The sequence below is a fragment of the Leguminivora glycinivorella genome, chromosome 6, assembly GCF_023078275.1.
Source record: "Leguminivora glycinivorella isolate SPB_JAAS2020 chromosome 6, LegGlyc_1.1, whole genome shotgun sequence".
Taxonomy (NCBI): Eukaryota; Metazoa; Arthropoda; class Insecta; order Lepidoptera; family Tortricidae; genus Leguminivora; species Leguminivora glycinivorella.
The window spans coordinates 13518500-13544827 of NC_062976.1; the positions used below are offsets into that span (position 1 = coordinate 13518500).

Here is a 26328-nt window from a genome sequence, read left to right on the forward strand (position 1 = left end):
TTAACCGACTTCAAAAAAGGAGGAGGTTCTCAATTCGACTGAATGTTTTTTTTTTTTTTTTTTTTGTATGTATGTTACTCGATATCTCCGAGAATCGTGGATCGATTTTCAAAATTTTTTTTGATCGAACGGGTATAACCCCGAGATGGTCCCATTGGGACCAAGTCAGGGTCTGATGATGGGATCTTGGAGAAATCGAGGGAACTCTTCAAATGTTATAGGCACATGTAAGGTTTATAGTGTATTTTTCAAAGGTACACCAGTATTTACGCCTGACGGTAGTAATTTTATGTGGCTGAGCTGATGATGGAAGGTCAACTCCTCAATGGTTAGGAGTTAAAGGATAATTCTTTCACTACTGTACATATATTCAGGCTGATACATATAATATCACTAGGAACCACTAAAAATCAACAAATAAACTTTTTAACAAAAAATAAAACCGCCTTCAAAAATAAGCGCGTTACAAAACACGGAGAAACTAAAAAGCCAAAAATAATAAACCTTTGAATTCAGATTTCTTATCGTATTGCAATAATCTAAACATCCAAATTATAAACAAATCAATTATTTTTGAAGGCGGGGCCAGCCTGCGCATGGTTGGGAGGGGCAAACAGGTCTGGTAGTACCGACTTCAAAAATAATTGATTTGTTTATAATTTGGATGTTTAGATTATTGCAATACGATAAGAAATCTGAATTCAAAGGTTTATTATTTTTGGCTTTTTAGTTTCTCCGTGTTTTGTAACGCGCTTATTTTTGAAGGCGGTTTTTAAATATCTATTTGGATGGCAGAGGTACAAATAAATATCTGGGGAGGCAGTATTACCTAATGGCAGTATTATAATTATACATAGTTCAGATTTATTCGTTAGGGAGTATACATATTATGTTGGCCATTAACGAAGTATAGCTACTGTCCGATACATAAGTCTCTTTTCTCTGCCGATATTAATAAACCTATAAGTAATTAGGTATTCGTCTTTTATTGTGTGACGATGAATACGACTTTTCCGATAATCTATAAATGCTCTTCTTTTGTTTCCAAAGGGAAAACCGACGAAATTGGGGAAGCAGTCTAATTTAAAAGTTTCATGAAACATGTAATGTACTTACGTAGGTTCTATCATATAAATAAAGCATTAACTGGAAACGTTTAAAATAAATGTTCCCTGGAAAAGGCAATGACTCCTATTGTGTTGAGAGTTGTTATCATTACTACTGATTTAGACATGATAATAAGAGGTTTCGCCAAACACTCCGCCGAGCGGGTGCGGTGACCAACAACAGCAGCGCCGGCCCATTTGTAAACCATTTAAGGTGTCCATTTTAAAGACATAATGTCCTTAAAAATTATTAGTCAGAAACGCTGATGAGGTTACTGTAAGTAGGTACTTTATATGTGTTTGCGGCAGTTGCGCGTTAGGTCGTGTCGTGTTGCGTAAGGTATCTGGGTGCACGAGTCGACGTCACATAAGTTTCGACACTGGACAAACAATGCTGCAAGACTCGAGCACGGGCAGCGTGGATGTCCCATTTTGAGACAAGAGAAACTAACATTTGTACGAATTAAGATTAGAGGTGAACTCATTTTTAATAGTTACTTAATCCGTGATCAGGTTTTGGAACACATCGTTAATTTCCATAGACCTATTACCTACCCATTAACTCTACCGTACTGTGAATGCTAATAACATGTAGTACCTAACTGTATTTGAATTTGACAAAAAATCAACAAATAAATAAACTTTTTAACAAAAAATAAAACCGCCTTCAAAAATAAGCGCGTTACAAAACACGGAGAAACTAAAAAGCAAAAAATAATGAACCTTTGAATTCAGATTTCTTATAGGATTGCAATAATCTAAACATCCAAATTATAAACAAATCTATGATTTTTGTAGTCTGTACCAGCCCTGTTCCTCGTCTTGCTATTGCTTGTTTGCCCCACCCACATACGCAGGGGCCCCGACTCCAAAAATCATTGATTTGTTTATAATTTGAATGTTTAGATTATTGAAATCCTTTAAGAAATCTGAATTCAAAGGTTCATTATTTTTTGCTTTTTAGTTTCTCCGTGTTTTGTAGCGCGCTTATTTTAAAAAGGCGGTTTAATTTTTTTGTTAAAAAGTTTATTTATTTGTTGATTTTTAGTGGTTCCTATTGATATTATAAGTATCAGTCCGAATATGCGTACAGTAGTGAAATAATTATCCTTTAACTCCTAACCATTGAGGAGCTGACCTTCCATCATCAGACCCCGACTTGGTGCCAATAGGACCATCTCGGGGTTATACCCGTTCGATTAAAAAAAATAATTTGAAAATCGGTTCACGATTCTCGGAGATATGAGGTAACATACATACAAAAAAAAAACATTCAGTCGAATTGAGAACCTCCTCCTTTTTTTTGAAGTCGGTTAAAAATGTTCAAAAGTTGAGTTGTCCCACTTGTTGTAGAAATTTGGTCACATAAACGACGGTCTGCTTAATGTACAAACTTTCGTCCCTTTATTTGGTTAAAGTACCATTAAACTAGCGGTCTGTCTTTTATTAACCCGTATGAGAAGGTCTAATTTAATAAAAGCTACCGTGATAAGCACTGGTTAATGAAGATAAATAGAATTTTGATCAAAAGCTGAGAATGCGGCGGCGGGGTCTGTAATTAACTACCAGTGCGATTAATGGACACGAAATACGGATAGCCAACATTTAATGAGCTCAGGAATCTAACCCGTGGTCAGTGCTTATTCGAGCCTGGAATTAGTATTCAGGTTACGTGCAGTTAATTTGTTTCATAGTGTTGTGAAAGCCTGGCTAGACAAACTACCTGTCTATTTATACGGGTAATATAACTAGGCTTGTCAATTTTATAGCTCCAACATCGTAGAACCGTGAAAATTGGGTACCTATCTATTTTCCATAACTGTTATGGTTTAGGTTATGAGGTGTGAAACCGGTGAGGACGGGTCAGGGGCCGGTGTCCCCGTGAGCCACTCGGTTCGGGTGCCCGCTACATCCGACACAGACGTATGTTGAGCGCAAGCCTTATAAGTTCGCCTGCGCATGAGTTATACGTAAACGGTGACTGAATTATCCACGGCGCGGGTGGCCCGGAATCTGATGAGTACTGAGAAGCTGTAAATTAAGATTTAAGAAATTATAAACCACTTGAAATTTGACCCGTTGCCACACTTTATGAACTCACAAAAATTCCAATCGATCAATGTGTAGGGTGACTCATTGAGTGTGTAATATTTACAAAATTAACGTATTTAAATATAAAGTGGAAGTGCTAAGTGATTGTGGTTTATTTTATTACTTTTTATATTAAAGGAAAAAATGGAAAAATTTACGCTTCCGGCGGGACTTGAACCTGCATCATTTGCAATCCGTTTAAGGCTCTTAACCAACGCTACGCTAGACGTCACCCCAAGACGTGTGTAAATAAGGAAAGGCGGGAAAGATTTGCGATGTCCGGCGTGGCTTCCGTAGCTCAATTGGTTAAGAGCCTTGCACGGATTGCAAATGATGCGGGTTCAAGTCCCGCCGGAAGCGTAAATTTTTCCATTTTTTCCTTTAATATAAAAATGTTTAGAATCGTTAGCAGACGTTTCTGCTTGTTAAAAATAAATTTTATTACTTGTTTTATTCAAACGTACAGTTACAGAAATGGTGATGGGTCAACGGATATGACGGACGAAGTTCGTTTTTCAATTCGGAGGCTGTGGGTAGCATTCGGTACGAATCCTAACTCATATAATATATAGCAATGTTCGGGATTTAAATGACATACGGATCCCTTTATGCTAAACATAGTTCATTATTGTACATGATACATTTAAAGTTTTTAATTTTAAACCGCCCTAACTTTCGTACCTAGTAACTTACACAACGAAAGTTACGTACAAAACGACATGGAAACTGAGGAACTTAGACATAGAATTCCTTTCCATTCCGAGTCATGTATGTACTGGTAGGTATCTAGACAAGTCATGTCGGCGAGTGCATGGTGGATCGTGATTCCAACTTTCTCCATGTGCCTGCCATAGATGGATGTGGCCGAGTCCTGTCATTCATCCGTAAACAGCCAGGGTTAGTGTGGTGAGGCATTTAGTAGGTACGTAAACTATTGCAGTCTTGAGTCTGGTATTGAAAAAGGAAAGGTTGATTTATTACACGAAATAAATTTTCCTTTTTTTCATATCTTAAACAATTAATTATTTCTAAATTCGGAACCTTACATACGAGAAACTATTGAAATCACACAAAATTGCAACTGTTCTACTTGTGTGAAATTAAGATTTATTTATCCTTGTTTTAACTCGGTTCTCATTTAATAAGTAAACTAATACAAATAAAACTACACTATAAACTAATAAATTAAACTATTATTAAACTAAATCTACCTATAAAATAAAATAAAACCCTATAAATAAAAAATCGAACCTAAGTCAGAGCCGGCCGGTAGAGTGCCCAGAAGGCTGGCGGCATTGCCGCGCTGAACGGCAATGCCGATGCGCTGGGCAAGATATGCTCCAGCCTTCCCCGACCCGACGCGTCTATTAGGCGTTTCGCCAGCTCTGCGAAAATGCAGTGCGCTCCCTGACCCCACGGCCCAAGCGTCTCTACCCCAAACGGCTCAAACATGCAGCCGCTGTCGATAGCTGCATATTTGCGCCGCTTGAGTTGCTCGGCCGCCTGTTTTAACTTGTTAAGTTTACAAATGTACCTAAGTAAAATGCATAAGTACCTACTCTGTGTGATGTATTATTCTGATTAGGTACGTGAAATACTTATAAAAACTACGCGTGTTTACTATAAACAAATCCAATGTTTCATTGATAACAGAATTTAATACTTATTAGAAATTTGTTTTCTGTAGTTTAATTGAAAAATATATTATGTATAAGATAAGAATGTTTGGTCACAAGTAAGTACCTAATTATGTCACATAATAGTGTACCTATACCTACTTAATATGATAATTAATAAGTAAATCCTTATACAGCGCGTAAACCTAATAAGGGCGATAAATGAAACCAGGCATATAATTCAATATTGTTATCATTAATTAAGAGGTGTTTTTGAGTTACTTTTAATTTTCACCCCATAATGAATTTTTGAAAAAATTCCCAGCAGCAATATACTGTAAACGTGGTTGCGATGACAATCAATGACAACTGTCAACGAGCGGTTAACGCGAGAGTGTTTGCATTGGGACCCCTTTCTTTCCCATAAACTTTTTGGTCAGAATTTCGTTAGTCATAAGTTGTTATTCATATATTTTGTGGTCATAAACATCACTAGTCATAATTTTTGTTACGAATAATGCTTAATGGTACTAACATTAACAACCCATAATATTGGATGCCATAACCTTAAAAGTCATAAAGTTGATGAGTATAAAATTGAAAGGCATAACAATAATTATCCAGAAATATTACTAGGCATATTTTTTGAAGCCCTACTGATTGTTCTGCATACAGTTTTAAGGCATAAACCTCATAAGTCATAATCTTTGTTACGAATAACGTTTAATAGTTCTAACGTTAACAACCCATATTATAGAATACTATAATCTTAGAATCAAGAAAGTTGATGAATATAACATTTAAAACGGATCCCTTTGTTAGCCAGATTATCATTAGTCATAATTCTGAAACGGTTTCATTAGGGTCACCTATAGATAGGTTAGGTTAGGTTTGTTTTATGGCAATCCTGAAAAGTGACGCGTTTTTGAGAAAAACCAAATTATGACTAACGAAAATGTGGACAATCGATACATTATACCTTATGACTTTATTGGTAGTCCGCATTTACCTCGCGTCCATTAGAATGGAAATAGGACCCCTGCCCCCCTTCTACTCGTTGACGAAGCCGAATACTACAAAAATCAGCATGCAAAGGAAGAAATGGCGGGAAAATCAGTGAGCTCATTGAGTATTTTAATCCTCATTTCTCAGCTAGGTTCGCTAGTTACCTTGTGTCATTCAGAGCAAAAATAGGAGCCCCGCATAGCGAGGCTCCGTCGAATCGCTGGCGGGGCCTAATACTTTTAAAAGCAACATGAAAAAATAAAACACATAACATGTAAAAGACGAAATGGCGGGAAAATCAGTGAGCCCAACGAGAAAATTTTCATTTCTCGGGTAGGTTCGTTAGTTACCTTGTGTCATTCAGAGCAGAAATAGGAGCCCCGCATAGCGGGGCTCCGTCGAATCGCTGGCCGGGCCTAATATTCTTAAAAGCAACATGAAAAAATAAAACACATAACATGTAAAAGACGAAATGGCGGGAAAATCAGTGAGCCCAACGAAAAACGATAGTGAACACGAACAAACATTATGACTTCAAACTTAATGAAAAATAATATAGATCCCATTGAATGTTATGATTAAAGTTAATGTGGACAGTAATCATTATTACTTGCGAAAATATACTTTACGACAATTATGACAAACATGTTTATTGCTTTCAAAATTATGTCCATAACACAAAATGCAATTTGATTATTATGCCAAACAATGTTTATGACTAACAATAATGATGACTTGCAAAAATCTGACCTCCAATTTCTGACATTCAACTTTATGACTAATGATAATATGACTATTAAAAATTATGACTAACAACGTTATGGATTGTAAAAATCGGACTAAAAAAATTATGGGAACCAATAGAGACCCGTTTGCATTACGTTGCGGGCCGAATTATTTTGTATGGATAAAAAATATTTCAATTTCAAGTAAAAGTTACTTAATTCCATTTTTTATGTCCTATACTCACCATCGTTAAGAGGTTCGCCCGTATTAGGTTTACACCCTGTAGAATTATGTACTTGCTGGCTTGCGGTTATTGTATGGTTGTTGTAGGTACATCAGTGAATTACATACAATACATAACATAAATAAGAGTCCTCAAAACATAAAAATATATGCGTAAACATTGTTCCAATCAAATTAATTAAATAATTCAACAAAATGCCGGAATTCGTTCATTATCCTCGATCAAACCGTTTGGTAGAACAATTTGATAATTTGCGTTTTGTTTGGAATAATGAGGGGAGCAACCCGCGGGACCGGAGTACCGGAGGTAGACACGCACACACACACACTTACACACGTCCACAAGTCACAAACATAGACACACACACTGCAAAGTCTGCAAACGGGACACCTCATCTCACCACCCAGAAGTTATCAGTCTGTGATAGACACTAACAAACTTAATGTATGTGGTTCATTGTTTGCAAAACGCACGGCCGGTGATAATACTGATAATCGGTTCACAAGTTTATCAAAAATGATCTCATAACTTACGCCATCGCTTATCATGTCGACTATTAAGTAACATGATATTAATATACATTACCTTTACCACGTGCCATTACTTAGCCGGTGCCACCCTCATACCTGGCATGAGGGACGGACCCTCGTATAACCCTAAAGTGAGGGAGTGTCCGGTCATCATCATTCGGCTGATGGCCATAGACAATATTAGTTTAAAACCCCTAGTAAACCCATGCAACCATAAATTTTACGTGGCATCGGGGTACAGTCACGAAACGATTACATTTCTAATTTCTTTTCAAAATAAATCAATACTTATATACACGTTGAAACGTGATCAGAACTATTAAATATGTATAAAAAAATAAAGAGAAAAATTAAAAAATCATAAAAAGAATTTTAGCAGAGCGTGGTTTCGATCCACGGACCTCTGGGTTATGGGCCCAGCACGCTTCCACTGCGCCACTCTGCTACTTGAGTGCTAGGGCGAAATTAGCTGCCACTGTCTGCACGGCGTTTGATTAGATATTTCGAAGGGTAGCAAAAGGGCGTAAGTACACGCTAAACGATTATAGGTTTTGTAGTCAATTAATGATACGTTTGTATGATTAATTAAGAAAAACACATAATAATGTACTTACATGAAAGATTCTAACTTCTAACGAAGAATTGACAATTTTTTTACCTTAATATTTTGTACAATAAGTATTTAAAAAACCTATCTTTCTCAATTTAGTGATGTTAACCGTAATTGATAAGAAAATGGAGTTTATGGAATCAATCGATGTGACTCTATCCGTATTTCACTTTGAATTCAATTTAAGTACCCATGAGGCGTAATTTCGATTTTCTTCAATAATTTAACGAGTCAGTTTATTTACCAAATTAAAAAATTACCAGAGGTTAGTAGATAATGAAAACCATACATTCTATTGTGACAATTAGATATCTAAATAATTACTCTTGTTGGTAATAGGCGTTAACTGTTAAGGTGCATCTTATTCCTAAACTAAATTGAACCGGACATACGTACCGATGTTGCAGTCAATTGCTAAACAACTTATCAATTCCACACATTTTGTAGATATTGTGCAATCCCTTCTCTGTACCAAATAGTTTCCTCTTTGTAACTGTTACATAACTAAAAGCACTTAATCGAAATATTGTTTATGGCTAATGCAACACTCTGGGCGCGATCGGAACCGGAAAGCTGTTCTGCTCCAGAAGGGTCAGATTGTTTTAATTGGCCCGAGTTGCTTGCGTTAATGAATGTGACTGACCGAGTAACTGCGCTCTTTCATTGAAAATAATTAAACTTACAAATGCTGCTATTAGTCTATTAGGGCCCCATTAGATTAGCGTCTTTTGAGCGTCAGCGTCTAATGAGCCGTACTATGGGAAATGCCATTGGGAGACTAGTTTGAGTTGGCTCTTATAACTTGAGACCTGTCAGATACATCCACATTTTAGTAAAAGAATTGGATTATCTAAAAATCAAATCATTTTGTAGAATCATAAAAATATTTTATATTTAGTTAAATTATGATCATCTTTGTAACAGAAACATCACAAGATTCACGAGGCATTAATAATAGCCGAATAAAAACATAATTATATTTTGGTGACTCGTATTAAAGTAACCCTCGTCCCTCAATTTATTAAGCGTGACGGTAAGGCACCAAAATAGACACAAATAGAAAACCACGACAAATTACAATCGCTCTACTGGATCTCGACCTATATCAAAGGAGAGGCAAGTTCTTTGTTTTATCTTTTTATAAGTAGGTTTAGACTATGTGTGAAATTAGATGATAGACGTTGTTTTTCATATCGACAATAGTCAGCCGTGGTTATTTGTTGTACCTAAATAATTTGCATTTTATCGCTTAAAGACGAAAAACACTTCAGACCCAAAATTAATCGTGGCATCCTAAGACAATGGTCCTTTAGAAATGGTAAGCATCTATTGTTTCCGAGTTGAAGTAATTAGGGTCCCGCTGTCGCTATTGCGTTGTCATTTTATCTGACGATGGAAGCTCTCGAGAGCTTCGCATTTTTATGCAAATCTCGAGTGCTACGATCGCTACGGCGTAGCTGAAGAAATTGTTTGCCCACGCAAATATGATTTACACCCCAGCGTTACGTGCCCGTAATGTCATTATCGAGTTATTCGAACCGCGGAGTGATCGATGGATATTACACGTCGTGTCACCGCCGTGAGAGCGCGTCGACGCCAGAGGATGTCACGTCGCTTTGAGCGCTCGCGCCCGCGGAACAGATGGCTCACTCACTAAATTGTTGATTTGTTTCAAAGGAAGCGTAGGACGGCAGGTATCGACTAAACGCCCCGTCATGAATACAAATGTTCCGGATAAAGGGAAATTCATGAAATTGACAAAATCACGCCACGTGCGCAGCGTAGCTTACGAAAGTAATATGTCAAGCTGTGTCTACAGAGATAACGGTGAAAATGGAACATCGCGTCGTATGGGAGATGTAATATTTGCTCCCTATGTTGACACGTGCTATACTTACCTACGAGTATCTAAGCTTGAAATAAAAATAAGACTAGTGCTTCGTTGGGTTTACATCAGGTACCTATATATATGTATATGTATAGATACCTATATGATCCTGTAGGTATACTTACATTTTTGAATTGTAATTCCGTCAGACTCCGTAGATTTTTTAGACTTTTATGCGTAAACGTTTAAAATTATAGAGAAACAATAAAGTATTACGATCAAACGAGTGCCGCTTCCGTTGAAGAATGTACGTTCCATAATTGAACCCTTTATTCCCGCCACAACGGGCACGTGCCCTTTGATGGAAACTTTGATTTGGTTACATGCAAACATCCGCTACGAATATTGCATGTATACTTTACCATAGATTATTTCTTATTCTTTATTACATAACGGGTACTAAACATCTTTTTTCGCACTATAAAGGTAGATAAGGTAATAGACAAAGCTCAATAAAAAAAATGTTAACAAATATGACAGCTTTTGTTCCTTCCTTTTGTTAGCAATTGACATAATAAAATAAATACTAAAAACTTCATAGTTAAAGGAAAACAAGTAACATCATGGACAGCAAGGACAACATTTTGAAATTAAATACAATTATTCTAATTGACATCTAACCTATAATAAAATGATCGAAAGGATTTTTTCACTGAAACTTATAATAAAATAAATACTAAAACTTCCATAACAGCTTCAAGACATTCAGGTAAAAGCCGGGGCCGTGCGGGTAAGTATTCCTCCAACGAATATATCTAGTCGCATTTGTATACATATATATAAAGCTATATGTTTGTGGGTGAAGGTCGCCACGCAGACGGCGCGACCCTTTCTTTAATATAAGTGCGCGTTGGGAGACTTGGGGGTCCAGCGGCGGTCGGCGCGGGGGATGCTGTGGGCTACCACGAACCAAGTTATTGCTTCTCTGTCGCACTTGTACATTCGTTTGTAAGTGTGATAAGGAGGCAACATATAGAGATCGGATGAAATTTGCGGTAGGTCCTCTGTATTGGTATCGCACTGGACAGGCAGGCAGGCAATTTAAAGACTACTAAGGAAACCGATAGTATAGTAAGGTATTATAAAACAAAATATTGTTATTTAGTTTATACTTGAGGTATTATGTAGATTCAAATTCCTAATGCCATTAGACTACTACTACAAAATTATTATTATTAAATTTGTATGCGTATTTTACTGAGAACAAGCATAGAAATGTAAGTTAGGCAAATGGCTAAACGACGTTTAAATTACTAATGAAAATGAAGAAAATAGGTAGTCAAGTGGTTTTGCTTTAACTGCTCCGTTCGCAGAAATACACCAAGTCGCAGAGCAACGTCCTACTCCTTCTGCAAACTCCGCTAAGTGTTCCCGGTAAGCCCGACGCCCGATTGAATACGGAAGCTAGTACGAGTTGTGTGCCGCAATCACGAAACAATTTCGATCGCCAAATTATTGGGCATGATAAACAAAAAATCAAACTCGTTATGAAGGCAATACAGGCAGTAGCCGCTCTTGTGAGCTTCGGTTTTATGCTCCGCTCCAGTAATTTTTCACTTTTATTTTTTCTTTGTCGGGTTTTAACCTTAAGGACACTGGGAAGGATCATCGGAAGAAATAACTCACAGCTTAACTCAACAGAGACACTTTTTTAGGGGCAAAAAATGTTATTATAAGAAAAAAAAACAAAGACAGGGTAATCTAAATCCTAGTTTGTGTTTTGGAACTACTAATATGTTTCTTCATGTGGGGTGTTAGTAACATTATATGTAATAACAAAACTTGGAATAAGTGTGTTTGTGTTCCACTGCCGTCCGCGCCTGCACCCCGCAGAGGGAGTTGCCACTCCCGAGTCCGACCCTTTGCGATTTATTGTCGGGATTTGTCGAATTATTCAACAATGAATTGGATTCCGAGAACCGGCGCCTTGTAACCTACTAAAGTGTCATTGTGCACGTACATTTCGATACACCACCTACTTCCATTCATGCACATTTTAGAGCCGCCCGACATTGGAGGGCATTGTTATTGATTGCATCGCTTTATGTATGAGCCGATTGACGCGTGCAGGCCTGCAAAGCCCTTGTTCACTACACATACCAGCCACATAGTCTGATGTGGACTAGTAAAAGTGTGACCTTTGATTATGCACAGTAGCTGTGAATGCTAAGGCCAAGCTAATTTAGGAACGATCGCGGATGACTCGAAATGGACGAATAACAGAAGTTTAAAATCAAAAGTGGGACCGCATTGTTAAGAATGGAGACATCTATTTGTCGGACAGTTGGATTCCCTGTTGTTTGAATTGGCTATAGAACCAGCTGTTCAGTGTAATTTGATTTGGTTAGTTAATGGAGCGGGTGTGCTCCTTTGTTGGAGCGAGCTTGTGCCACTGCGCTACGCCCGCGCGGTCCCGGCGGCTGCATCCCTGGCAGGAGCAGGTGCAAAAAACTACGCCACGTGTGTGAGACGCACGCACGCCTTGTTATTCGGCTGTTATGTGTTCTTAAACTTTTTTTTGTAAGTTGAAGGGAACCTGTTCTCATGTTCTGATACATTTTTGTTTATGCTTCGAAAGGATTAGAGATCCAAATATACATTATGCTGCTTTTATTTTAGTATATTAGTAGCTACACAAACTTATATAGCTAAATTGAATCATCGTTGTTCTCAATTTCAAAGCACTCAGACAGGTGTTTAAGCATTGTGTGCAGATAAGAACAGAGAAGTGATTTATTTCGTATCGGAGCGTCTGTCGATCATGTGCGCAGCAAATGTGGCGCCGGCGCCAGCGCAGAAACCCGTGACGTCACCAGGCACTGGCAGACTCTTCCGCAAGTAAAGGTGGTCATAAAGTCCCCGCCATTATTCCGTACATGCCATTTATAGCATAAGACCGGCTGAAATAGCCCATTTCCTCCGCTAGCTACAAACAAGAACGGACGTAACGAGATCTGATTTGTGGCTGTCAGTTACAATTTGCAAACGAGTGTAAAACATGTTAGAGCTTTAAGAGATAAGATCAAGTTGTGAGTGGCTAGTTATTGAATGCAAATTGCTCGACTATTGCAGGGCTTTGGAGCTTGACTGAGTGGAATATATTTACTTATTTTATTGGCATGATAATGGTCGGACTGAATTTATATTAAGCATAGATAATTTGACAGATAAACAGTCTGCAATAGATGCAAGTCACGATATAAACAAGATGGTATAAACGAGAAAGTACGAATTGATTCAAGTTCACTAGAAACCGTAACAAATAACAACGTTACATGAAATGAAACTTATACAATGAATATAATGCTGTAGCGTCCAATATTAAACATAATTATATATAGGCATAGCACCAATGTATAGTTAATATGTAGTTAACTATTTCAACAAAATAGAATGCCTGCCCGAGCAAATGCAATAATAAATAAACTTTATGTGACACACAATAGTAATTCAACATTGAATCTTCATGTGGCTAAACTAAAATAAGAAAAAGTTGGTAATTGCTGAGCGCGTTGTTGAATGGCTCGCCTCCCACCGCCGCGTGCATTGTCAGTGGAGCTCGCTGCGGCCAGGCACAGAAACATAAAGAACTGACCTTCGCTGGACTTTATCCCAGGGTAGTAAGCTCCGGGAACAGTCGAAAAACAAATCGGGACTGGGTGGCCATCATCGCCAGTACCTGCACGCTTCTAGGGTCTGTTTGATGTCTTTAAAATAACATGAGGAGGAATTTAACTTCGAATTAAGTGCACTGAGAGAAATTTGCATTGTGAATTTAACAAGTTCGACTTGTTGCGGTTTATCCGTTTGAATCAGCCAAACGTATGTTTAAAACAATATGCGTCAGGTTGTTTTTATAAAATCGACTTGTTGATTCAAATATATTGCCGATTCAAATGACAAGTAGCTTGTTGTTTGAACCAAAGAGCACGTAGGCGCTATTTTAACCAAAAAACTTGTTGAACGAACATGAAAACTGGTTGTATTTTTTCTCAGTGTGGGAACTCTTGTTTATTTTATTTAACCTACTTTAAAGTACAGTGTACTTAAGAAGTACTTAAGTACAACTGGTAACCGGCAACTAGCTGGCTTATATAGCCAGTTGGCTGCCTCTACCAATAACCAACTGTAATTTTTAAACTTCATCTCGTGTCTATTATGTTTCTATCTGGCAGACTATTGTCTACCATCAGCCATCCACTGGTCAAAGAGAGACGTTTGCAGGATTTTTTAAATGTTGTGTTTAGATATTCCGATTTGACTTTCATGATGTTTACTCAAGTTGTAGGAGATGGGTAAAGTCTTAAAACTGTTTGAAAATCAGAAAGAGTTTCAACAATAAATTAATTTATTTAGTTAGCCTTTCTGAAAACTTTGTCTAACAATATAGTTTTGAAATTGCTTCTAGCCAAGGGGAAACATAAAGTGAGCTGTAGTGCAATAAATAATATGCGATTATGTTATATTGTTTCAGAAAGAGGGCGTGGCGCAGGCGCACGCATTCCGCAGTAAATCGTTCCGCAAGCCGCAGCCGTGCCACTGGTGCCACCAGCCCGTCGCCGGCCAGGGTTCCTGCTGTAGAGGTAACTTACACACCCATACATAAACTCACGCCTGTTGGGAATGAAAGAGCACGAAAAGTTTGTGTATTTTGTCTGACAGAGGAAACAAGGGTCAGGACGATAAAAGACGGTCAGAGGATAAAAGGAACACAAAAAACACACAAATACTACCAATATCCCCTCATAAGTTTTCTCGGGAGAACTTTTCCACTTGTAATTGAAGTAAGTGCATAATGTGTAGCCACTCAATTGCTCTAAAATTATCAGTGGACTCTATTGTCAAGTAAAATAAAGGTGACAGCTGGTAACTCGAGCTACCAAACTAAGTAAACAGCAGTGTACTTAAAATCTTCTTCATTAGGAACTTCCAGGAAAGTAAAGATCTAATGGAAGTTTTCACTTTTTTATTAGCTAGGTACACAAGCAGCAATTTAAAAGTTAAAATTGATAATCCGGTGAACTTTGACTTGCTGTGATTAAAATACCATACCAACCAAGGCATAGAACAAAAATTAAATCTGAAAATTTCTCCTCAATATAAAATAATTAGTGGTCCCTATGTAAATATTACTTGCTATTTACAATCGTTTCGTTGCATTGAATTGTTTATCATTCTATTATAAGCCCGTGCAGTTGGTCTGCCCTTGTTAAGGTAAATGCAGCTTTTTATTATACTCCGCTCTACCGTTACTTGAGATCGTTAATTATGAAGATACCGACAGCTAAGTATTTATCCCACAATATTATTCACTTAAATGGGGATGATTATGATCTTGATAGCAATTTAATATAGTTTTCATCACATTTGCTGTTTAAAGGTATCATTACGTCTACGTGTACTGAAGCATAATGTACTATTTTATTCCCAAGGGAATAATGGATTTAGTTTTAAAAATTAATACAATCCGTACAATACTTCAGGCAAAGGATGTTTCAATCTGCCAAGGATTTTTATTGCACAACAAAAATTTGACTATTAAGCTATAAAATATATTATACGGTATGAAAAATGCATTTTATTTATATTTTACAATTATTTCAGTGTGTTTTGCATTTATTTCGTAAAATTTGACTCAGATAAATTGTTATAATTTACAATCTGACAATTACTCTCTACTCGCGCTTGACCGCGGGCGTACGCGAGTAACGCGAGGCACCCACCGTTGCCTAGCAACGGAGAGTACAACATAAAATTAAGTACAATTTTAGTTCAATTATTATGATTTATATGCTTTTATGAACGTTGCATTTAATTTATATGCAGTATTTTCATGTTTGTTTTCGTTCAAAAAGTGTTGGTTACCAAAAACAATGGATTTAATATGAATAATCTAATTTAGATCAAGATACACTACTGGTCGCAAGTCGCAACGCCGCCGGTTGAAGGTTTTGCCTTATGACTGTTTCCTCTGTATTTTTCTCTCAAATGTGATGAAAAACATTGTGTGTAACTCGGGGAGTATGAATATTACTAACTCGAGTCTTTAAATCGCTCCGGCAAGCCGTCGCGATTTAACTTACTCTCGTTAGTAATATTCAACTTCCTCCCCTTGTTGCACAATGTACTATTAGTCAGTTCATTATAAGGTTCAAAGGAGATTCATGTAAGCACTCTCGCCGGGGCCCCGATGTAAACTTGTTACAAACTCGCGTTGCCAGCCTGACATTCAATTCAAAGGTCATTGACGACAAAATTACTAGAAGCCAAGACGAATGTTTAAATTAAATGTCACGTTTCAAATTCAATTGCTTGTAGATGCTTAGACATCAACAGGCTGTGAAATGTGCGGTAAATATCACGAGGGACGACGTCGCTACATTTTATGTTCCATGCATCAGAAGAATTCCAAAACATAGCTACGTACCTATACTTAAGTATTTAGTTTAGGCAAGGTAAACAATCGAAAAAATATTTGCTTATTCAAGGAATGTTTTTATACGTTCGTAGGCCGTGTTTGTAATTCATGGCATAGCAGAATGAGGAATCTCTGAATAAAACAATTTGGATCTTACTTGCTATCTACCGAAATGATGAATGTAGGTACAAACGTTTATGTAAGCAGCAGTTTTACTTTACAATTAAGTTCATCTGTATTAAGTAACTGCAAGGTGATTTAAAGTAAACAATACAATTCATTGTCATCTAGGCACTTAAGTAACTGACATTGGCGGTGATGTGATGATCATAATTTATAAACTGCATGCATAATCCAATGGTTCTAATCGACATTTGTATGGCATAAGGATTTACAATTGTAGCTAAAATCAAAACCGAAGTACATATCGCGTTAGGGTGGCCCGTTAAGATGTACAACCCTCAGAGGGCCGATAAGTATTTGAATTTCGGGTGCTCGAAGAGCACAAAAAGTCTTTGACCACATGTTTTTAACCCCCGACGCAAAAACGACTGGGTGTTAATAGTTTAACGTGTCTGTCTGTCTGTCTGTTTGTCTGTCTGTCTGTATGTCTGTGTGTGTGTGTGTGTTTGTCTGTGGCATCGTAGCTCCCAAATGGATGAACCGATTTAGATTTAGTGTTTTTGTGTCTGAAAGCTGAGCGGGAGTGTTCTTAGCCATGTTTCATGAAAATCGGTCCACTATGTCGCGGTCGGGGGTTTTTTAACCGACTTCAAAAAAGGAGGAGGTTCTCAATTCGACTAAATGTTTTTTTTTTTTTTTGTATGTATGTTACTCGATATCTCCGAGAATTGTGGACCGATTTTCAAAATTTTTTTTTTGATCGTACGGGTATAACCCCGAAATGGTCCCATTGGCACCAAGTCGGGGTCTGATGATGGGATCCTGGAGAAATCGAGGGAACTCTTCAAATGTTATAGGCACATGTAATGTTTTTAGTGTATTTTTCAAAGGTACACCAGTATTTACGCCTGATGGTAATAATTTTGTGGCTGAGCTGATGATGGAAGGTCAACTCCTCAATGGTTAGGAGTTAATTGATAATTCTTTCACTAGTGTGCATATATTCGGACTGATACATATAATATCAATAGGAACCACTAAAAATCAACAAATAAATAAACTTTTTAACAAAAAATAAAACCGCCTTCAACAATAAGCGCGTTACAAAACACGGAGAAACTAAAAAGCAAAAAATAATAAACCTTTGAATTCAGATTTCTTATCGTATTGCAATAATCTAAACATCCAAATTATAGACAAATCAATTATTTTTGGAGTCGGTACCAGCCTGTGTATGGTTGGGTGGGGCAAACAGGCAATAGCAAGGCGACGAACAGGTCTGGTACCGACTACAAAAATAATTGATTTGTTTATAATTTGGATGTTTAGATTATTGCAATACGATAAGAAATCTGAATTCAAAGCGCTTATTTTTGAAGGCGGTTTTATTTTTTGTTAAAAAGTTTATTTTAATTTTTATAAATTATAACATAACTGTTGAGCACAATAAAATTACGAATTGATACCTACATAGCTAGCTAAAAAGTAAATGTCGAGAACTGAAATGAAACCTCCCTTTTTCTTGAAGCCTTGACTTTAAAGAATCTATTTTATATACCTATGAATATGTATTCATAAGTATGTACTGTATAAGTATGTACTTACGTTATTCGATATAGTAACCGTCTCGGAAAATGACATAGAGAAAATTAACAGCTACCTCAAACTATTATTTACTAGAACCAAAAATACACATTTTTCGCCGATTACGCTAGGTATCGAGATTATTGGTCAACGTCATCTAAAACTCAAGGTTGTAAAGTCTCTTAACTACTCCGGAATTAGATAATTTTTGTTCTTTAACTTCAACCTTCAACCCCTATTACCATGAACCAGAAAGTCAAATTAAAAGCCAAAGACGTACCCAATACCTATTATTAAATATGTTTTATGGGCCATAAAACTCGTGAAGTATGCTAAGCTGTAAGAATGGTAGAATGATAGCGCTATTAATGAGGTAACTTCATCGTACCGCCATTGAATAGATGTTTTTGTTTCAGTTTGCAAATATGTGTGCCACACGTCTTGCGAAAATAAGGTAAGTTTAGAATAAGGCCCCTAAATATTTTGCTCTATCCAAGTATTTTGGAGTTGGTGCTCTGTGCTCTTAGCATTTATTATAAATTGTAAATGAAAATTAAGGATCACAGTTATAGAAAATTAATTTCCTGTGACATCTAATCAGATTTATATTCTAAGTTCCAGTACTTCCAATAGGTATTTAAGTTGGTACCTACTACGAGTAAAACTACAACTTGCTTGACATGTGCTGCCCTCTAGCTCTACCAGTAGGAAGAGTAATAAAGCTAGTTCCACAGATGCGTAGCACGCATGCGCGCTCAAAGCGCTATTCTTTATCTGATAAAGTCACTAGATGGCGTAAACATACACAAAGCATGTTTCAGCCGCGGCGTGCGGAAGTTTGCTTTAACTATCGATAATTTATTTTAATCTTTCCGGAAGTATAAAACTAACTTATATTTTACGAAATATATGCGCTTTACAACGCTTTATGATAAATTTGACAACAATACCTTATTATGTACCTACTTATGCAAAGTAACACTTTAGTTAAAATGTCCACATTTTACAGGGGTGCTAAATACAGTCTTATGGGTTACTGACGTCATGACGTGGTATATGAACTAGTAAAGTTAAAAAATATTCACTCCGGGAATCATTGATTGTTGGTGAATGTTGGCGCTGCTGTCCACATGTGCAACCTGCAAATTGTACCTATACTTTTGGCAGTTGGCAAATATGATATGAAAATATTTTCCCGCAAAAGTTCTTATTTGCAGCATGTCGTGCGTTGGCGTCGCAAATTATTTTCTTATTACCAACTTAGAAGTCTTAGAACATTCGCAATTCTTATAATTCAAACATCAATTCTACGTCTCGTCTTGACTCCCATCAGTATAACGTCCGTCACGTATTTATCTGTGAAGCGGTCACAAGCCGTTTCGCGGTCGTTTATACGGTCTTTATTTAAATTTATTCACGAAACAGATAATATTCCGGTTCTGCTTGTCCATGTTTAGCACAGAACGTTTGATGACAATCGGCCGGCCGGCGCGGTTACGCGTCCATTGTCTGCTAGCAAACTTACTAGATCTACTTCTGGTATTTAAGTTGGATTCCAAAAGGATTGTATAATAATCTTCCTGGTTAATTTGATCATACTGTGAACTATCGGCACTTCTACTATTGGAATGAGACCCACTCAGACCAATATCAAGTTGGGAATGCTTGTTCGGTGGTTGCACCCGTATCTACGTCACGAGTACGTTGCTGGCAGTAGGAGTAACCCATTCCAATATCTCGTGGACAACTAATATTAACTGAGATTTATCTGTAATCGTGACATGCATATTTAATGGTGTTTAAGCTTGTAACTTATAATTACTTAATTTGGGTACCTACGTAAAACACTGAGAGTAAAGTTATTAATTACCTGATACGTAGTACCTAATATAGGTTTAATACCAATTACCAATGAATTGATAATTGAAATTTCCTATATTATTGTTTAATGAAACAGTCATACCTATTTGTTTTGTATTATTATATAATTTCAAACTAAACAACTACACGAAATCTTTCTAACGAATGATTTAAGTATGACGTTATTGAACATCACTGTGCACTGTGGATCATTACAATTAAAGCAGCTTGTTGTTTTTATTTTGTTACTCAAAAAGAAGTTCAAAAGTTTACGTTTTACACGACTTCATTCGCGCTTCTGACAAACAGTCTTGAATAATTAGTACTTACTACTTATTCACGAAACAAGATTAATGTGAAAAAGGACAAAGTAGCATTTTAATGTAAATATAGCGCTTCTAGGCTTGCGTTTTCGCGAATCTGCATCGCTAATGCAACTCGCCATTTCGCTTTGACTACTAACTTTGTTCGCTGCAAAAGTTACACTTACACCACATAACTAAGGAAAGGAGTATTTATTATCTCTAACAATTTTAACTTTTGTGGACATTTTAAATTGCACTTACTTTTGCTTATTTAAGTAATGTTTGCATTAACAATCATTTGTTTCAACAACGTCGAAGTTCTACATTTAAACGCTGGGGTTTCCTAACATATTTTATAGTTAATCCTAGGTCAACTGCTAGGTGTTGTGTAAATGTTAAGATCTTTCTGAGACTCAGCAGCATTTGTTTTGCTTTTAAATTCGGAACTCTTAATTCCAAATAGTTCAAAACAGATTATGGAATATGTATAACATTTTGCACACGGTAGGTATCTTAGGAGTCTATTCCCACTCGCTACTTCAGTGTAGTAACATTTGAATGCAGTACCTACCTAAGTAACGTCATTAAGCGAAGGGCGAGATTGAGTAGGGTAAGATGGTTGACAGTGGATCACTCAATTTTTCGGAGGCCATATCTCAGGAAAGGTTTGACATATTTACATTTTGTTTGGACTCTTATATACATCATTTATTTAAGATTTATTGTGTTGTGGTTTAAAAGCTATATTATGAGACATGTATGGTCACTAACGCTTTTAAAAAAAAATGGAATTTGATCCACTGTGCAACAGGGGGTGTGAACAATGGATATACCAGTGGTCCACAGTGGACCAAAGAGAATCATATCAGAAAGATAAGGGGAAAAAGAATGAAACAGAACATGTATTAATTTTTATTAAAATATTCAATACTAAATATCAAAACCTAGTAACATAGGTGTACTGATCATCTAACTAAAAGATCCAATTTGTAAGAATTTCCACTTTCGGCCATACAAGCTTAGTAAACAGCCATACAATAAAACAAAAATAAATATTTCTTGTTATCTAACTTAAACTTTATAATGTAAGAAAATTAGACCAATAATTATTATGCGTATATAAATAATTAACTACTCAAAATGCTTTTATGGGATCAATATTTCTGAAATGAACATTTCTGACCATACAACATAAGTAAGAGCCACATAAAAATAGTCTTCCAAGATTTTTTTATGGCAGCCTATGCTTTTTCCACTCGTTCGTTTGGTATTCCTCCTTCATTTCTACAGGTGTGACCCTTTTTCGAGGCAGTCTGTAACATAGAAATGTGTACTAAATCTGACCCACTGTGTACTTGACCCATATGACCCAATGTCAACCTACACGCCAAAAAAATTAAATAATTAAAAACAAATACAAAAAAAATATTTATAGCGGAAAATGTTAAAACACACAATAGCTTTTTAATCAAGGTAGTAATAAAAACGATAACAAGACATTCAATGGCATATAATTCGAAATTATACGATAAATTCCAACTTACGTAAATATGCTACCCGCGGAGTGATATCACGTTCACACCTGCACACAACGTTCTGTTCGCGCGGTCCCCTGGGCACTGAGCTAGTAGGTACGTGTTGGCCAGAGGTATCCACGGCGCGTAATAAATTAATAATAGTGTATTTGAATTCGTCGTAGTGTGCGTGACCTATTGTGCACCAGCGACCCACTGTCAACCACCTTACCCTATTCCGCACAAATCAAAGACTAATGACTTCGATATATCGCGCGATACTTTAGGCGTCAAACGACCTGCCAACCGCGCCGTATCAGGCACGATCAGCAACATAATACATATAGTATAACCTGTATAACCCAATATAACTAAATTCGGGGTATAAGTGGGTGTTTAGTTCTTTTTTCGCTTGGATTCCTTCGCATACGAGGCGAGCGATGTCCGCCGGAACATCGATGTTTTGCGAGATACATTTTAATTTTACCAAATTGAATTTGCGAGTACTTTTTTTACGGGTAATTAACATCAAAGGTTAACATTTTAGGTAGGTACTTAATTGTACCTCTCATACTCTAGGCTTAAAATATTATAATGTAATAAATAGAATGACATTTTAAACAAGACCCAATGGTCAATGAGCAAACCCCGTGCTGTGCCGTTATACGTGACTCAATGAATGACGTACGTATTCTACTTGCTATTATTAAAACAATTGTGCACACAACACATAAAGTACATAGTACTTACAGTACTGGACAAAATTCTTCATACACCGACATATAAAATAAACTTTCTATCATAATTTCTTTACCCTTAAGCTTAACATCACAGTTGTATTGGAAAACTTTTAACTAATTTCATGGCGTACAACATACAGACAATAACATATCAATGATCGTACAATTATTTTTTTACATGAGTATAAATATAAATATCAGTACTTTTGGCTCTGGACGAATTTGATCATACAGTAATTAAAATACGAATGAAATGCAATGTAGTAGTGTGTATGGCTGTCATCTGCTTTAGATATCGCTGATTGTCTCGGAGGAACATTTTATGTTACAAACTGAAAGTATTTATCTAACCCAAGCTTTTTCCTGTGTGTCTACTGAAGTAGGCAAAGTGGGTATAATTCAGAATGACATTTGATATTTTCTTTATTTTTCCAAAAACTTCCTTAAATTTTGGCTTGGATTGATTACATGAGACTATGTTAGCCATTCAAGCTATTCATTCCTATTAATCATAACAAACGCATGAGATATACATACAGGGTGGCTAGCCGAATGGCACAATCGCTCACGAAACGCTCACGAAACGAAGCGCTAGTAGATATCTATCTCTATCGCGCTTGCGTATTGGCGCGACAGAGCCAGCGGCGTATCGCTTTCGTTTGGCGTCGGAGAAATGCCATTCGGCTACGGGGCCTGGTATTATCTTTCAGCCATCGCCCGTCTGAATATATATGAAAAGATGACTGAAAGAAAATACTAGTATGTCTATTTCATGCGTTCGTTGTTATTCATAGGATTAAGTAGCTTCAATGGCTGACATAGTCTCATGTTATCAATCCTAGCCAAAATTTAAGGAAGTTTTTGGAAAAACAACGAAAATATCAAATGTTATTCTGAATTATACCCACTTTGCCTACTTTAGTACGCACACAGGAAAAAGCTTGGGTTAGATAAATACCTTCAGTTTGTACCTGAAAATGTTCCTCCGAGACAAGCAGCCATATCTAAAGCAGATGAAAGCCATACACACTAATACATTGCATTTCATTCGTATTTTAATTACTCTATGATCAAATTTGTCCAGAGCCAAAAGTACTAATATTTATATTTATACCCATGTAAAACAATAATTGTACAATCATTGATATATTGTTGTCTGTATGTTGTACGCCATGAAATTAGCCAAAAGTTTTCAACACAACTGTGATGTTAAGTTTAAGGGTAGAGAAATTATGATAGAAAGTTTATTTTTTTATGTCGGTGTATGAAGAATTTTGTCCAGTACTGTATGTCAATTTTGCCTTTGCTCTTGCGGCTTTTTAATATCTCAATGAATTGTTATATGTACCTATACCAATCCATACTATAATATACTATAATATACTATAATATATACTATAATCCATACTATCCATATCCATACTAATATTATAAATGCGAAAGTAACTCTGTCTGTCTGTCTGTCTGTCTGTCTGTCTGTCTGTCTGTCTGTCTGTCTGTCTGTTACGCTTTCCCGCTTAAACCACGCAGCCGATTTTGATAAAATTTGGAACAGACAATCTTTAGACCCTGAGACAGAACATAGGCTACTTTTTATTTCGAAAAAAAGGGATGAAGGGGTTGAAAAAGAGGTTGAAAGTTTGTATGGGATTTCTTAATTTTAAAAGATAAAACCATGAAACTTTATCTTTTAGCACTTGATAAGAAATCATTAAACATATATTTAAAGTCACATACAGGTCGAACGCGATTAATTAACATTATTTTTACCTTTACGCTCCGTCTTGCGTGAGCGACGGGCGACGCGACGCGACGCGACGCGATGCGACGCGATGCGACGGCGATGGCTCAAGGTCATCCATCGCGCGAAACTTCGGCACTAGCATTTTGGTGATTAGAATCACAAGATTCGCCGTCTTTCACAATGTGCAAATGGTCTAGCGGGTTTGACTTCTAAGTGGAAACGTTTGCGCCATGGGTGTCGTGAGTTCGAATCTCGGCTCACGCAATCTTTTTGCATTTTTATTTACTTTTTTTCTTTTATGTTCTACTAGCTTTTGCCCGCGGCTTCTCTTGAAAGACGGACAAACAAACAGACACACACACACTTTCCAGTTTAATCAGTATGGATTATTTGATTTTGTTTACCTGCTTATTTCTTTCTCTAAGATTCTACTTTCTTATTTTTTTTAAGACTTTCTACTTTCTTATTTCCGGGTTTTATACTAACAAGGAAAGTTTTAAGTAGCACACAATAATACTGCATTTTGTTTTTATTAACTTAATGTTTATTTTAATCCATACTAATATTATAAACGGGAAAGTGTGTGTGTGTCTATTTATTTGTCCGTCCTTCACGGCAAAACTGAGCGACGAATTAACGTATACTATTTACTTATAACGAATGCTATTTACTTAATGTTGAAATGAAAAAATGTCATACAGTGTAATCCAGTGTTTTTAATGCTGCCATCTAGTGTCGACTGGCATAACCACTACACTAAGAGCCCTTATTCCTTAGAGCGTTCATCAATTTCTTGAAATAGCCATTGATAGATGGCGTTGGCGCTAGGTACGCGAGCCACCGGTAACGCAACACACAGGCAAGAATGATGATAGTTTTGAATTTAATTGCTAGTAACAATTCTTTTGGTTTCATGTGTTAACTTTTTTGTAAAGTTGACAAGAGATAAGAATATATTATTATTATATGGTACCTACTAATTGTAAGTAACTTAAAATAAACAGTTTCAAAGAGCTGAGCTGTGTGCAAAAAAATATATGTGTTATTGGCCCGGCTAATGAGATCAAACATGGTCGAGTTACGATAAATAGAATAGCAGTTCTGTTATTCATTTCCTGACTCGATCATGTGACCTTGGACATCATCGAGATCGACGCTGCTCATCAGCCCAAATGTAATAAGCCCAAACATAGTGGAGTTATTATGAGTAAAATAGCAGTTTTGTTGACCATATCCTGACTCCACCATGAAAACCAGAACCTCATCCTGGGGGCCGGTTTTTGAATCTCACATATGGGATTTGTCGGTTTAAAGAAGTTTATTTTCTCATAAGAATATTTACAATTCACTTACATGAGAAATTAACACTAACTTAACTATGTTATTATTTAAGAGTTACAATAAATGCAGGAATCGCAGGAATTACAATGAACGCCCCTTAAAGAGTAGTATAATTATATTTTTGTTGTATGGGTACCTTTCCTTGTTAGTATAAAAGCCGGAGTTATTAAAAATAAAATTAAAATAAGAATGAAGATTCTTACAGAAAGAAAAAAGTAAACAATCAAATAATAGAAAATAAAAGAAACAAAAATAAAACTGCAAAAGCACGCCTCAGCCGAGGTTCGAACTCACACCGCTGGCGCGGCGTCCAGACGTCGAAACCGCTAGGCTACGAGCCCGTTGTAATAACTAGTTAATTTTGTGATCCTATTCACCAAAGTCAAGTGCTAGTACATATATCGTAAGGTCATCGCACTAGTGTTTCATATTTTTAGTTCACACTTAAATTTTAATATTTTACGCAGACAATCTCGTATCACCGTGCACATAATCAAAGGCTGTCAATACAAGTTACAAAAGTTGTAATTTCCTTACTTTTTAGGCACATTACTCCTTTGGTCAACTTATGTTAATTTGAATATTTTGAATTTTTATTATAAGAAAATATAAAGAATGAAATGTGAGACTAATAATCAATCGTTATTTCTCTAGTCCGACCTCTCTACGTATTGAATTTGCTTCTAAAAATCAAATAGCTTGATCGCGCGCCCATCGCCATCGCATCGCGTCGCATCGCCGTCGCGGGCCGTCGTGGGCCGTCGCTTACGCAAGACACTCCCATATGAACACAGCGGTTTGATCGCATCGCGTCGCATCGCGTCGCATCGCGTCGCTTAACATTCGCATGTTCATCGCTAGTTCGTCGCGTCGCATCGCCGTC

General features: G+C 36.7%; 1 protein-coding gene and 1 non-coding gene across 5 annotated transcripts in view; one reads left to right on the forward strand and one right to left on the reverse strand.

The window, feature by feature from the left end:
• The window catches only part of LOC125227284 (tensin-1), a 155436-nt gene that overhangs the window by 23367 nt on the left and 105741 nt on the right, over positions 1 to 26328 (forward strand). For all 4 annotated transcript variants that reach the window (XM_048131547.1, XM_048131550.1, XM_048131549.1 and 1 more), the window contains exons 2-3: positions 14291 to 14399; positions 18358 to 18395. In XM_048131547.1, the coding sequence (XP_047987504.1) occupies positions 14291 to 14399; positions 18358 to 18395 (147 nt within the window). The remainder of the gene's footprint in view (positions 1 to 14290; positions 14400 to 18357; positions 18396 to 26328) is intronic.
• On the reverse strand, positions 7692 to 7763 carry Trnam-cau. Its single transcript has one exon. It is a non-coding gene; the product is annotated as a tRNA-Met (tRNA).